The sequence below is a fragment of the Trichogramma pretiosum genome, unplaced genomic scaffold (assembly GCF_000599845.2).
Source record: "Trichogramma pretiosum strain Unisexual culture from Peru unplaced genomic scaffold, Tpre_2.0 scaffold68, whole genome shotgun sequence".
NCBI classification, from domain to species: domain Eukaryota; kingdom Metazoa; phylum Arthropoda; class Insecta; order Hymenoptera; family Trichogrammatidae; genus Trichogramma; species Trichogramma pretiosum.
In genome coordinates, this window is record NW_019641616.1 from 753,739 (window position 1) to 769,795 (window position 16,057).

General features: G+C 45.0%; 2 protein-coding genes across 3 annotated transcripts in view; one reads left to right on the top strand and one right to left on the bottom strand.

Annotated features, from left to right (window-relative positions):
* Positions 1 to 15,948, bottom strand: part of LOC106651621 (protein roadkill) — a 62,455-nt gene extending 46,507 nt beyond the window's left edge. Inside the window, exon 1 of one of the 2 annotated variants that reach the window (XM_014370216.2) lies at positions 15,703 to 15,948. The gene's annotated coding sequence lies outside the window, so the exon portion shown is untranslated. The remainder of the gene's footprint in view (positions 1 to 15,702) is intronic. The other variant, XM_014370214.2, reaches the window with a different exon arrangement.
* On the top strand, positions 178 to 2,835 carry LOC106651620. The gene is made up of 2 exons (XM_014370213.2): positions 178 to 805; positions 881 to 2,835. Exons 1-2 carry the CDS (start codon positions 523 to 525, stop codon positions 2,113 to 2,115), a joined length of 1,518 nt encoding a protein of 505 aa, XP_014225699.1. The 5' UTR covers positions 178 to 522; the 3' UTR covers positions 2,116 to 2,835.
* Positions 15,949 to 16,057: the final 109 nt, after the last annotated feature.

Below are 16,057 nucleotides of genomic sequence, written 5' to 3' on the forward strand. Positions count from 1 at the left end.
AGTTGATTTAATTATTTAATTTCGAATAAACAAAACAAGGGTCTAGTTTTCATGATTTACACACATTTTATAAAAGTATTGTTATTATTTATGATTTGACCTATCTCTTCCTGCTACTATTTATATTTATTTTGACCAACATCTATCACGAATTTCTTATTCGCGACTTATCTAAGAATGACTACTTACTTCTTAACGTAATATTAAAATTTAAGCTCGGCTACGTAAAACCTAATGGGGAGCTTAATTTTTAGATCGTGATTCCTTGAATGTCCCATAAAAGTTGCATACACAGTAAAGACTACACTTGCATTCAAATCGTGAACAGCAATAATATAATTTTTATTGATTTGTAATTCATGGATATTTAGCGCCCTCTAATGTATACAATCATGTCAGTGGTTCACAAAAGCTCCGTATATTTATTCTGAACAGTAGTCCAAGCGATCGGCGATCGATGAAATCAAATAATTCTTTTCCACATATCTGATCTGATTGAAACGCAATATTGAAGAAAAAACCATGGATTTCGGTGGAGTACGATTTCCCTCTCGTGAATGGCCCGAAATCAGAGCACAATGTTGTGTCGAAGAATGTACAAGCAATTCTCAGGACGACTTAACTTTAAAATTTCATCCATTTCCAAGAAAAAGTTATAATTTTGAAGTTGTGAATCCTGTAACATTTATCAAAAAAACTGTCTGGACTTATAAAGTGTGGAAAAGAGCACTGCGAATCAATCAGGTCGACTCTAATACTTTCGTGTGCTCACTACATTTTAGAAGAGATGATTATATCGATATTGGTGAGCCGTATTGTATTTTTTTAGTTTGCTTATTGTCACACGTAAATCTTAATGAGACTTCATTTATCTTTTTAGACGACGAAATAATGTGCCGTTTGAAACACAATGCTGTTCCGTCCTGCAATATGTTTATACCAGTAACTAAGGTGTGGTATACTGCTGAAGAAGAAAAACCACCCTCTGATTGTGACGAATCTACCGAAACTGAATCGGAAGATGAAATAATTCCGAAAGGAAAAACGTCTGAAGAAGAATCTGGTAATAGCTACAACTCAAAATTCATTTATCCGATTTCGAGTGATATCCTCGAATATGAAGAAACAGAATCAGAAGTGGACGAGATTCCAATAGACGAAATCTCAATGATTAAGGTTAACTCATCGAAGACTAGTAAAGCTTCAAGATCGGCGACTCCTTGCGTGAATGATATTCAGGAGCTAACAGATCAAATAAGGCTTAGTATTAGTTCTGCTTTACCTGAGACTACTGACTCTCCAAGATCGACATCACCTGACAGTAATGAAATTGAAAAAATTCATTCAGATGTTAAAGTAGTTTCTGAAAGAAAATTACTTGATAAAAGTAATATTCTTAGATCAGGAGGACAGCGCTCTTCAAAAAATACTAAGGATTTTGCTGATACAAAACGGACTCCAAAACGGACTCCAAAACGCAAATTTAGGAAAATAATCTATCCTCCTAACTCTTTAAAACTAGCGCAACCTCAGTTTAACGGAATTTCAAATATTACTTCTGAAAAAGACGATGGAAAACCAATGCCATCTGATGATAGTGGAATTTCTAAAACTTCTGTCGAGACTCAAACGAATCAAACTATAAATCCTAGAACATTTCCGATTAACAAATCTTCACAAACTAAGCTTAAATATTTTTCGGATGCGAATTCTATTACGACTCAAACAAGCCAAACTCTAACTTCGATGAATCAGAAAATTACAGACAGAACAGAAGCAAGTAATGGCGATGATCCAGAACTATTAATAATTGATGTTAACAAAATTACAGAATCTGAGCCAGATTTTCAAATAGTTAACACGATAAGCGATTCGAATTCACAAAGGATTAAAATCTTCTCCAAAATAAAATTACTGCTCGAAGAACCTACACCCATTAACGTTTCGTGTGACGGTTTAGTAGATGTTAATTCCGTAAGTGTTGACATAATAACGAAAAACGCAGATGAAGATCAGTTAAAAGAAGTTTCCATGGAAATTGATATAACTGGAGAAGACATAGAAAATGTAATCATTGAAATTGGCGGAAGAACTTGGAGCCTATATCTGGAGTGATGAAAATGTATTGTGCTATTGTGAATTTTCCAAGCAGACGAATGTTTTCCGATCTGACACAAGTTTGGATCTATTACCATTACAGATGTATGAAACTTGAGACAGATCGAATTTCTTCACACCCTTGGAAAATTGAATTTTCACGGCTTGTCAATCGTAAGAAAATTTTCGTCTTAAAAATCGTAGAAAGCTGTATTGACTCTGATTAATCAACGGAAGAAAAAAAACGCAAACGTATACACAAACAAGCATTAAAACGAACAAGGAGCATTTCACCTTGGACGTTGTCGCGACGTAGAAAGCAGGTAGGAGTTTGTTTCTCCGCTCTCTCTCCCCCTGGTTCGCATGCACACACAAACAAATGCTACACCTATATGAAAATATCAATCGAACGAATCACCGTTTTCTACAGTATCTTTTCACTGCGTTTTTTTTCGCATGCTTATTTTTATCCTAATGACAATAACACTAAGCATCAAGAGGCGAATTTATAAGTAGAAGGCGGAAAAAAGAGCGTGGAAACCGTTTACTTTCTCCATAAACGGGTACACATACATGTTTGTAATAACAAGCGATGCCAACATAATTGGACTGTATTTTATTTTACTTTTTATTTGCTACATTGCTGCGATATCGTATACACATGTGACTTTTAATTAACTGTAAATTCGATTGCGTTCAATCGAATAGTCGTGAAAAATAAACACAATATAAAACGAACACGAGCGAAAAGTTGACTAATTCAGTGACAAAAAAGGCCGACAGGCGCTATGCGGCGTACATACATTGATTCCCTCCACATCAATATAGATCACGTTTCCGACTTAAACCTTTAATCTCTCCTGCTGCAAAATGTTAATCACGCGAAATCCCTCGTTATTTTCTCGACTTACGCACGAATATACATTCATTAAATAAATACATATCAATCGGCGAGTGCGTGCAGGTGACAGATGCTTGTAAATGCACAGCCTATATGGAATCGATTGTATTTACCGAGTGAATTTCATTATTATGTGCTACACGCGGCAGTGTGCATGTTTCAAGATATATATACGCTCTCTCGGTACGTCAAGGTAGATCGATCTGCGAGGGTATAATATAAACCCTCTCTCTTTCGCACATAAATGAGTCACCTTGAGTGCTCGGTATAGGATGTAGCTACAAAATGATTGTGTATGTATAATATTCCGAATCGGCGGTGGCAGTGGCGGCGGCGCGCTCACAGTACAGCAGCACATAGCTGCCAGCCTGTGCCGAGCTTTGAAAAATAATAATCATGATAATAAGCGCGCAGCAGCGGAGGGTTGCCGAAGTATTTGCAGGCTGCAATAGCTGAATGAGTATAATACAGCGAGAGAGCTTGGCTGGCACGACGGTGGTGTTGGCAGTGTAGTAGGAGGCACACGAGCAAGAGCGCACATACACACACACACATACGTAAGCGGCGCTGCGCATACATACAGATACGCAGACATAAAAGCCGAGGCTAGCCCCGAGAGAGGCGGAGCCGTTTTGGAGGCTGGTGCCTGGCTCGTAGGTGAGCTCGCACTGCTCGCAACTGGTTGGTTGCTTGCGGGTTGGTTAGATTCGCAATAGCAGTTCAGTCGAGTTCACAGGGAGAGAGAGAGAGAGTGAGGCGGACGACGACGACGCGGAGCAGCGCCAGCAGCAGCAGCACGAGTATTGAGCGGGGTTAACGCTCTTGTGCACCGAGCGAGCAAGCGAGATAGTAAACGCGCTCACATACATAGACACATACACACATTTACACGCACACCGCATTCTATCTGTATTTGTGTAGGACCGCAAGTTTCAAAAAGTTCACAGGTTGCTGCCCGTGAGCATAGATTTTCACCTTAAAAATGTTCGTGCTTTTGATGAATAATCGATAAACTATGGTATTTGATTAAGGGGCGCTGTTGCTGCTACTATACTGCCATCGCCATGGTCCTCCTGGTCGATGGAACGCGAGCTCGCTTCGGAAATATCCATGAAAAATTTTAATCACACGCTGCTCCCGTCTCGACTGCATCACGGTGCAAGATAAAGGAATTTCACAATGAGCGCAAAAAAAAGTAGATCGAGAGCGGTTTTACTCTCGCTGCGGAGCGCGCGAGCTCGAGCCCCCCGAGGGACGAGAGAAAAGAGAGAAAGAGAGATGGAGATGTATGCTGCTCTCTGTGGCAAAAGCTGCGCGCAATATTATATTTACACGCCTTCGAGCTGCAAATTAGAAAACTTTTGCCGCTTCTGCTGCAGCTGCCGATGCACCAGGCTCGCTTTGAAATGATATAAATAGCTGCTGCACACGCTCTACGCTCGGATCTACTACACCCCCGTTTCCGAGTAAGCGCGAAGGACGAAATTTTGCGTGTTTCCCTCGATTATGAACGAGCCGCATGTGCTCCGTTCATAACGAATCGTGCGAGTAAAAAATTTCGAAATGCCGCTGCAAAAAAGAAAAAGTCGGCTCGCTGCGAATATAGAAATCGCCGCCGCCGCCACATGTTCATGTGATATTCCTTAACATAACGTAATAAGAACAGGCTGCCTACATAGAAAGTGATTATGCGCGGCGAAAATCGCTATCTCTCCCGCGACCATTTTTGCAGTCGAGAGATTTTCGACTTTTCCGCGCGCGCAGTGAAAATACAGACTTGTGTGCGCACGCGTGTACGGTAAATCTATCGCTCGCGCGCTCAAAGTAGAAAATTAAGGGACTTTTTCGTAGAGCAACAAATCGACGCTCGAGCGAGAAAGTTTCGCGCGCTCGACTCGGCTACTGTTATACAATGCTTGTGTATTCGCGCGTATGTGTGTCTGTGTGTGCGAGTACAATTTTTATATACACTCGCTCGCACGAGCTTACGTTAGCTTATATATAGACACCTTCGAAAGTTTCACTACTTGTACGTGTGTACGTATGTAGTGGCTTTTGCGCGCTGCATCTCGCCATTTAGACTGTAATTTGTTACGCAAGTAAAACTTTCGCCATTCTATGTGTATAAAAAAAAAAAAGAAAAAAGGCATCGGCGATGAATCGAAAGTGTCGATTATTTTTATTCCTTCGAGCGCACACATTGCAAAGTTAAGCTGCACACGTGCATCAGGCGAGGGTTGCTCCGTGGTAGCGCGTAAAGTCCCTCGCACGCGTGCGGAAAACTATATAGTACTCGCTATAAATACGCACAAATTGAGAAAAATTGGCAAATAATACGCGCCGAATTCGAGAAAGTAATGAAAGCACATTAGCAGCGGCAGCAGCGCAGGCTCTGTAATTAAGGAACAATTGGCAGGCTGCAGATCTGGATTACAACGCGGAGCGTCGGAGTGGCTTTTGCGCGCATCTAAAAAGCGTTAACGCAGCCACATGTGCTCATGACAGCATGCAGCAGCAGCAGCAGGACGCGTTGGCTTCAAAGCGTAGCGAACCGTATCACTTTTTCCATCTCATTCGGCGCCTTAACAGTTCCATTCGGTGATTATACTGCGACTCGAGAGGGAGTGTACCGTTGCAGTGGCTGCTGGTACATAGCATATACGATATACTACCAGAGCAGCAACAGCAACAGCGAGATTGACAAGATGAGGACGAGGACGGGCTTGAAAGCTCCCGACCGACTCCCCTTCTCTTTCTGCGGAATATACGTATACTACATGGAATCGAATAGGCCACCGCCGCGGTGTGCGCATGTATAATACGTCGAATGCGCGAGAGAAAGAAAGCTGTATAGCAGCAGCGGCGAGGTCGAAACGTCCTCTCGTCGGCTTGACTTACAACGCAGCGCAACCTTGGTCGAGGCGCGTCAGCCGCCCTTTCTCGTGCGCGCGCGCTCGTGCCTATTTGCCCTTAGCGATTCCGATCGAATTACAAGCTCGCTCGCGCGATATATTATATATTATAGATCGATACGCGCGTGTCCGTCGCGACAAGTAGATCGTAGCCGAGTTCGCGAGCGCCTAGATATACCTATGTGTATACTCTACGACGCAGCAGTCGTAGCTGCAGTGCGTTACGTGCAACAGTTGGCCTACAAAAAAAAAAAAAAAAAAAAAAAACAACAGCAACAACAAACCGCTCCACCCACGGCTTTTATAATTTGCAAAATGCACAATGCGATGAATAAGTGGCCTATGTCTGTGTAAGTGTGTTGGCGCGCGCACACGTGTGGCTGTGGCGCACATTACAGGTATACTACTGCACAGCAGCAGCAATATGCACAACTCGCTCGCGCGCGAAGTGGCATAGTAGTTCGCGCCGCCGCTCTCGCTATATAAAAGACGCTCTGCGGCGGCGGCAGGCAACCCTGACACGTGCGCCTGGCATTAAATTGCCCGTCGTACTTGCTCCGAGTATGTGTGCGATCAGTACTCGTGTGTGTGTGTGTGAGCCGCACTGCAGCGCGCGCTTGTATATACCTATTTCTCCAGCCTCGAAACCGTAATCTCCATTAAACACGGTTAACATCGCGCACGAAATTATTCATCGACGGAGCAGCAGCAGCACGAGCTCGATGGACTTTTTCCTTTTATTACGAAAATTCCTTCGATCGTTTCGATTGTTTATACGCGAGCGAGCGACGTATCGAGCACGTCCCTTTTTCCGTTCGCTCGTTCGTTCAAACGTCCTTATTGCTCTCGAGGCGTGTGCGATATGCGGGGCCACAATCCACATGCGTGCAGTGCTGTACGTGTGTTGTATATGTATATGTAAATAGACATACGCACATACAAATACGCACTCGGATATTACATAGATAGATATATAGTACGTATCGCGTCGTCGCGGCCAGTGGTCAGGCTAATTGCCCGCGTAGAGTTATACTTGTGCCTCGGTCTGCGCTCGTCTGCGATTGCTTCGCACAAATCATTCGAGCTACTTGCGCTGCTTCTTTTTTCTTTCATCTCTTTGATGAGTAAATACTATGACTCGTACACGCGCGTGTGTGTGTGCACATGCACATTTACTACAACAGACATGCAGGCGATGCTTGCTACACACACACAGTAAACTATCAATTTATACGTACATGCATTCGAGAGATACGAATCCTGACGCTCTTACTAGTACATACGTAGGCCACTGCTGCTCTCGATAGCAATAATTGCGCAGTCCCATTGTTTGCGCACTAATGGAACTGTCACTTTTGCCCCCGTATAGAAAAACTATATACACTCTCGACACAAGTATTTCTGGTTTTTTTCTTCTCCTTTTTTCCATCATTCCCATTTCGACCTTATCGCTTCGGTCGTGAGGACGATTAAAATAACCGTGCTAAAGAGAGGGATCGAGAGAAGAGAGAGAGAGAGGCGACGATTTTATCGTAATTAGTTCGTACTGCAGTGTGGCGGCGGTGGTGGCAGCAGCGGCTAATGAAAATTGCATATCTTATATTTTTTCCAGGACAAACGACGCGCGCGCTCGGTGATTTTTCGTTTGTATAAGCGTACGTCATAAATTTCAATTAGCGCGGCTTTTCTCATTAGCCTCCTTATGTAAAGGCAACCGGTCAACGTATGTGTGTGTGTGTCTGTAGCGCGCGGCATGAATTACTGCAAGCCATGAGCGCGTATAATATTTAATATAATAAAACGTCGAGTGTGCAAGTGAGCGAGCGAGAGAGAGACAGAGGCGAGACTTTTCATGGATTGACATCGATGCGAGTTGGCGCCCCGTGCGCGGCGGCGACGACGACCTCTTCTCGTAATATTATAACGCACAAAACGAGACCGACGTACATACGTACGTATTATATAGGAGCGAGCGAGAGAGAGAAAGATATGTCCTCGTTACACACGGACGCCGCTTAATTGTTGCCGCCGCACTAAGTATACTGCTGCAAGTCGCGCTCCGCCATATACATTCCAAGCTAGCTGCTCCGACTATATATCCATAAGCTAAATACTCCGTGCGTCTATGTGTCTGTGTCTGTGTATTGCAGCAGCAGCAACGGCCCGACTATTGCATATTAACACCTTGTTTTATTTTATATCTCAGAGGCTGTATACATTTCGCGCCATTACCGCCGACGATCTTTCATATGCTCTCTCCTCGTCTATTTTCATTTAGCTCGCGCGCGAGCGCGATTATTTACCCATTTAAAACGTGGACGCATTTTATTTATTGCTTCGACAAAGCGAGCGAGGGCAATTTTTTTCTTCGCTTTTCTCCTCTCTCTCTCTCTCTCTCTCCTTACCTTTATCTCTCGCTTACTTAATTTTTTGCTTCGCTCGTCGGCAAAGCGTAATTAGCGAGCTTGTGTAAAATTATTTAAACAAACGTGACGAAACCCGTCGAAACGGCCATTTGTCAGTGCTGGCGAGTGTGAAATTAGGGAATTACGTTAGAGTCGTTTTTGCAAACTAATGCGCGCGACCAAAGAAAAAGGGCATAAAATCTACGATTCATCGAGTGCAGCTTATGAAACTTACGCGTTCGTGTATACGTATGGGGTATATAGCTATATGCGTTGGTATGTAACGCCACTTTCACTATCTCGCGCACTCGACGGCGGCAACTACGTTTCATAACTGCTGTTATTATCGAGGACATTATAGAGTATACATGTATAAAAAGCGCACATATGCATTCGTTTATGAATGTGCGAGTGTATGTGTATTTGTGCGTTCGTAGACGTAGTACATAAGCACGACTCGCGGAGTAGTCTCGCGCGAAGCTCGAGCGAGAGCATGATAAAGATAAGTATGCGAGCAAGTTGAATTTATATTAGCAGCCAAGGAAGAAAGAAACTCCCTCTTACTCGGAGAGAAGGACATACTCGATGTAACTTTAACAGCGCGTCGGGGCTACTACTACGCGAGAGAGCGAGACGACGACGACGACGACGCGCTTTGTGTGTGATATATCGCGTGTGTGTGTGCGGCCTGCAGTACCTTCGGCTCTGCCTCGCTCGTGCCCTCGACAAAGAACGAGCGCTGCACCGTGGCTGCAGCCTCGATTTGCAGCGTATTTAACGCGCGGGCATACGTATATATACGTGCGCGAGCGAGCAGTCCAGTCCAGTCTCCGGCACCGTCCGCCGAGTGCTCGGCAAATAAAGGAACCCCTTTTATTGCCAGCTCGCGCGCGCAGCAGCTTAATGATTATTATAAGCGAAAAATGCGCGCATTTTCTTGCGCGCTGCGCTGCTTCCCCACGTGTGCTCGAGACAGCCAGCCAGCGCATATCCTTGCGCGAGCCGTGTCCTCGCGCTCGGATTTTTCGAGAGAGCAACTCAACCGCCTTGGAAGAGACGTCGACACTGCAGATAAACTTTTCTCTCTCTCTCTCTCTCTCTCTCTCTCTCTTTTTGAGCATATACTATTGCGCGTATATATATACCATGGCCTCCTTGTGATTCCACGGCGATGTGTGAAAACGAGCTGCACACGACATGTTCTACCGTATTCCATGCACGAGTTGAAATGGAGAAGCTTGACCAAGGAAAAAAGGGAAAAAATTCAACGTAGCTAGGGCAAACCAAATGGGGCTTTGTGTAAAGTACCCTTTTTTGTTACACGAGCGATATACCGAGTGCACAAAGCTCCGAGCAGTTCTCCTCCACCCGGTCTGTACATTATATCTATATACGTTCGACTTCGAGAGCTGCATGTGCGATGCGCGTAGGTAGCAACGAGTTTCGCCTCAGCTGATTTCCCTTGACTGTTTCACTCATAGCTGTTGCTCCCTTATGGCACATACGTGCTAGCCCAACTACCGACACGTTGTGAACTTTTTAAATAATATAATCCGCACGCGTTCGGGCTTTTTGGTATACGTTTCATGAAGCTCGACGAGCTGCGAGTAGTTTTGTTATATATCCTCGCTTACACGAGGCGGACACACACGCGCACTCGTGGCGAGTTGCGAGCGGAGGGCAGGAGCAAGCCAAGGTAGTCCCCGTCGCGGGTTTGCATTTGTCATAGCAGCAGCAGTAGCAGCAGCGAAGGTTACCACCGTCCGTGCACGCGCCGCGCACTCAGAGGCGCACTCACACTCGCGCACACACGCAGATGTCTATCGATTTAGCTGGCAAGGAATTTTCTTCTCTGTTATTAAAGTAAAGCAGGAAGTAGCCAAGCCGTGTGTGTATGTACGCGTCTATCTCGCAAAACCGCAGCGTAAATAATTCCTCGTCTTTCTCTCTCTCTCTCTTTGCAGTTTACGCGTGCGTGTGTTGTAGGGTGCGTGCATTACATTCCCTCTTTCTCTCTCTCGCAGCTGAATAAAACATGTAAAATCCAAAGGCCCGCAGAGATAGCGCGATGCAATTATTACGTCCCGTGTGCGATCTGCGCAACGCTTACTTATACTAGATGTACACGCGGCGAAAGCAAAAAAACAAAGCCTTATCGATTCAACGAAACCAAATTAGCCGACGAACAATCAATTGATAAGTGAGCTCGATAGCTCGTCGCCGCGCGTGTAGTAGTTACCCTTTATGCGAGTTCCATAAAACGCTTATCAACTCGGCGCGAGCTTGCCGCACATGAGCGCGTATGTGTGTGTGTACGTATCAGCAGCAACAGCACATACTGCGACGACCCTGACTGCGGTGTATCCTTGAAAAATCGCCGCTCGTGTGAGTATACCGCGAATATTATCAGATTAAGTAATAATATTAGTTGAAAAGCGTACATGGAAATGAATCTCGGCTTTGCCGTATAGCTACTGGCTTTTTCAAAACTGAAGCTATATTAAAGCTCGAGCAGCAGCAGCAGTAACAGAAGTAGTTTTTACGTTGAATCGCTAAAGTGGAAAAAAACGTGCGCGCATGCATACGTATATACTCACGCTTCATAAAGTAGTCCGGAAACAGTATATGAACGCGATGAATGCCGGCGAGGTCAGCCGCAAAAAAAAGAACTGCTTAACATCGTGCAGAGCGCAACCGCAAAGATTGTTGCACAAAAAGAAGAAAGAGCTCGTCGCTTCGTTTTTACATGGCGAATTTTTGTTGTTAGTCTCTAAGGCAGCAACGACAAAAAAAACATGTTGAATTAATATTTCCGATCGATTGAAAAACATAATAATCGGATGATAAACGACGCGCGGATAAGCCAATCACGGCTCGTGTATAAAATATTATGCAAGAATCGTATACGAACGATCGTGTATGTATTTATCGCGGTGCAGCTCGTGACGAGGCACATAATTATCGGCGGGTGATATGCATCGCACAGCTGAATCTCTCGCGCGCGGCTCATTGTCTGCGCGACTTTCTTTTTTCCTTTTTGTTGCTGAATACGAGTGATCCTGCGTAAAAATAAAGAAACTCGATGTAACGGAGTCGCGACGACCTCCGTCGAGTCGGACGTCATCGCGTGGCTCGTACTTGTATACAGGCGCCGAATCGAAGGAGAGAGCGAGAGAGATGAGGGGCCGCCCTTTTACAATTTCGTTAATGACCCAAATGAAAAACGGCTAGAGCCCGATCACGAGTAGGTAGTCGGTCAACGGGCAAAAAGTTGAATATCGTAATGCTAGAAGTACACACGGTGCACTGCTGTCAAGGACAGTCCACACATATACATACACGAGCGCACGCGCGCGCGCAATACAGTAACGTCTCATGGTCTGTCCCTTGACTTGGCTTGTAACATGGTCAAATGTCTTTTGTTGTTCGCTGCTACTGCTGACTAGACTATATCTAAGCTTACACTTTACACATTACGTGTGCTTTGTGTATGTGTGTCTGTGTCCTATAATGCACATGCGTTAACACAATGGAAAACTGAATAATAGACGCACGTTCCCAATTTTCTGCTGTTTTTTTCTTCGTTTCGTTGCGTGTAACGCGAGCGAATCGCGAAATACATAATTTCGAGATCGATTTTCGCCGCGCGATAATGGAATCATGCGAAAAGTAAATGCTCATACCAAGATCGAGAGGTTAAAGTACGCAATTTTTGCTCCAATTATATCGTTGGTGCATTTACGTAACGTAAGATACGTATAACGATTTCTAAGTCTCGTACGTATTCATTGTTCGTGTATTAATTTGGTTTCGAGCGAGATTTTCCCAACTTTTAACGAGTCGCGCGCGCGCAACGCGATCCTTCAAGTTTTACAATATACCTGAAGCTTAATCAGAAACACCCATGGCAGAGTCCGGTATCCTTATAACGCGAGGCTCTCTTTCCGCACAAGTTTTTAATTAATCACGACGAGGAGCAGAGAGAACGAGGAAGTTTATAATCGAGGTATAAAAAAAATCAAGATGTAAAGTATAAAAATTGCGTAATCCCAGTTTGAGGCGATTTTATTATAACTGATGTCATCGGCAACTGCCTCCAAGCTGATGCTGCTTGCTGCTCTCTTCTCTCGAAAACTATAATCCTTCAAAATCTATATAATGCCAAGCCGGACGAGCCGAGAGGAGATGGAAGAAGTTTATTAAACTGCACGACTCGGTAATTGAAAGGCTCGATCGCTTTATTTTTCAATTTTCGCTGGCAAGGATAAATGGCAGCGAGCGATCGATGAAAGTCCAATGGAACTTTACATGGAAATGTTTATCAAGCGTGCAGAAGCGAACAATGGCGAACGGGTAGACGCGCAGGAGAGAAGTTTGAATAATTAATCAGCGCGCAGCGAAACTTGGTAACTCTATATAGCCGAGAGTTGACAAAATACGTCTCGAGTTTTTTTGGCCTACTCAAAATTACATCGCGCGTTGTGTGTATCGCCTTGGTATGCTGTCAGCAGCTATATAGCTCGAGATGATACTAATTTAAACGATGAGTCGCGTATCGGATGAGAAGGAAAAAAAAGAAACATTTCTATATACGAAGATAAAAGAAGCGCAACAAAGCAGCGAGGCAGTATGCAGCAGCAGCAGTAAAGGAGACACATGCAGCACGAAGCAAGACAAGTCACAAAGTTGCTCTTCTCTGTGCAGGCTCTTTTTTTCTCTGCACGCGGCAGTTCAGCGGGAGACGAGCGCGATGGGCTCGGCAGCAGCAACATCAGCATCAGCAGCAGAAACTCGCGCTGCAGCCGACAGAATTTATCGACTCGGCTCGAGATTGACGCAGATGAGGTATTATTCTGCATTCATCCGTCTCTGCTGCTGCTGCTGCTGCTGTATAGCTCGGTGCCGTGTATGTGGAGCGCGCGCGCGGGGTCGAATCCGCTGCTGCTGCTGCACGCGGAGCACGAAAGGGCGAGGCTGCAGCCTGCCTAATAGGACCTCGACCCCACTACACTATACTACTCGTCCCTATTCTCAACTCCGCAGCATTAATTATCGTTCTTTTTTTGCGCAACAAAGGATTTTTAATCGACTCGCGATCGTATGACTTGCACTCATTCTCTCGCTCTTTTTCTCCATCTCCAGGGATATTATAAAGTACGCGCGCTATAAAACGTGCGCGAAGAGAAAAGTCACCAAAGTTTTGTGCGCGCGCGTAACGGACAAAGTTTTCCGCTCTCACTCGGGGTCTCTCTCTCTCTCTCTCTCTCTCTCTCGGTGGCGCGCAGCAAAAAGTCGCTTTGTACAATGCCGAGAGACGACTACGCGATATTACTCTGCAACGAGTGAAATTCGGAAGCTATTTCTTACTTCCAACGAGGCAATTTTCTCTTTCTTTATTATACGTGCCCAGAGAGAGAGAGAGAAAGAAACGAGCCAATAGAGAAGGTTTTTCGCCAATTTCCGAATGAAATTCGAAAGATCATTCTGCGCATCGGAGCGCCATCGGACGAGCGAGCGGCCGAAAGCTGCATTCGATTGCATACAATATGATCGGAGATGAGCCAAGCGGCAGGAAGAAGGTAAGAGCGATCATCTGCATTGCCGGCTCGACAACGTGCTTTACTCGTCGCTATTGGCCGAGCTCGGGCAGGAGTTTCAAAATTGCGGCGAAAAAATTAGTCGAAAATAAAGCAGACGCGAGTCGGTCGCGTTCGCAATCGTGCCGACACACGTCAATTCGAGAGGTCGATCGTAAACAAGAGCGCGTCGATCTCGAGCAGCCTAAATATGTAGATCGTTAAGCCAGGCTTTACGGCGGCTCTAGACGTAACATAGCTTTACATGTACGCATCTGAGATACTGAAAATTGGTCAAGTTGCTCGATCGCTCGACTCGCCGCCTCTACTTAGCCGAATTTAGTTGGCACGGCGCGCGGAGCTTGCTGCAAGCCGCATTCGATTGTCAGAGCTTATAGCGTGCAAAAAAGTTGCTATCGGGTCACGAGCGCGGAGCGAATCTCTTCTTCCCGCGCGCGCGAGTATTTCGTTCGTCGCGCGCAAACTTTTATATCGCTTATAAAACGAAACGGTTGGTTCGTAAAAATTTTCTCGTCCGAGCTTTTTAAATCCTCGAAGACAAGGAGCGAGTTGCGTAACGTCGAAAGTTGCATGCACTCGTTGACGAAATGGCCCATTGAGTTGCGCGACGCCGAGAACTGCTCGAGTGCAATAAAATTGTCCCCTGCGTATATACCTTAATCTGCGGCATGCAGGGCCGAATCTCGAATTGCGATAAGAGTAGTGTCGAAAGCTATAAATCAATAATCGCTGCTTAGTATAGTGGTGTTCACGTATATAGATCCCAAACACGGCCAGCCGAGAAATGCGTCCAGAGTGTTACAAGTATCGCATTCTTCTGTGCTCGCATACACGCTCGCATATATGCCCACACTTCTTTCGCGAGCTCGGTAATATGATACATTATATTATGAAGCAGCAGCAGTGGTAATGCCAAAGAAGCACAGAGAGAGACAATCGAGTTTATTAGTTCTGTCATGCGTGCAATATGCAGCACACGCGCGCGCGCGCGTGTGTGTGTGTGAGCGCACGATGTACGATGTAGGCAAGGCTACGATGAAAATTGTATCGGCGAAATTCGATGATTCTTCCTTTATTTTGCACTGCACTGCATCGGAGTTCTTATCAACGCGAGCGTGTTTTTTTTCTTCGTCTTTCGTTATTTTTAGGAGCTTGCTCCGAAACGAAATTTCCAAGCTTTCTTGCGATACGGAGAGAGAAAGATAAAACGGTGAGTTTGTAAAGTTTTGCCAAAACACCGGGCGCGGATTTATTGGCTCGAACTGCGGTCATTTAAATGCCATTATACTTAGCGAGCCGTACAATAAAAATAAACAACCGACGCATTTGAACGCTCGTGTTATGTCTGTATAGAGCCACCCACAGCCGAGCCACGTTATATGTATGTGCTTATTCATTCGCTGCTGCACCGAATTACGGCAAACATAAATATGCATATATTTTTGCTCGATCGTGGAAGATTTCGCACGAAAATCTGGCTAAAAAGTAAGGTTAGCAGAAGCCAGCGATGCAGCCGATGTGTATGTAATACAAATACGCATGTATGTGTGTGTGCGAATATGTATCTCGTACAAAGGGGAGCATCAAGTGTGTCGCTTCGTAACGCACGGCTCTGTATATAATATATATCTGTATGTGTGTACGGCACGGGTAGCAATGTATACCTATAGCGAAAAGCTGGCCAGGCGAATATATATAAACGCGCTATGTATAGGTATGCCAACTTGGAGCAGAACAAGGCAAAACAAAACAAATAAATGATTGCGTACTGAAGAGCCCGAGGGACTTACCTTTTCTGCGTAACGACCACAAGAGCGCAGACACATATATGCCGTGTATACAGGAGAGCTCGACTGCTCCGACCTTTTCGAAAATGTGCACCGATATATGTATATATTGCAGTGTGCACAGTATATATACGTGTATATATGTATATCACCGGCTGCGCTGCTGCGATGCACACGACTCTTCTAGCCTCGAATCCCAATAACTCAACTGCATATAGGCCCGTTCGATTCGTTGCGTCCTGCTCCGAATTTCATTGCCTTGCTCTCACCGATACACATACACACTTGTCTTCGATTTTACCGGTTTATTCTTATTTATCGTAAGTTTGTTGTTGCATTTGTCCCCTTGGACGACTGT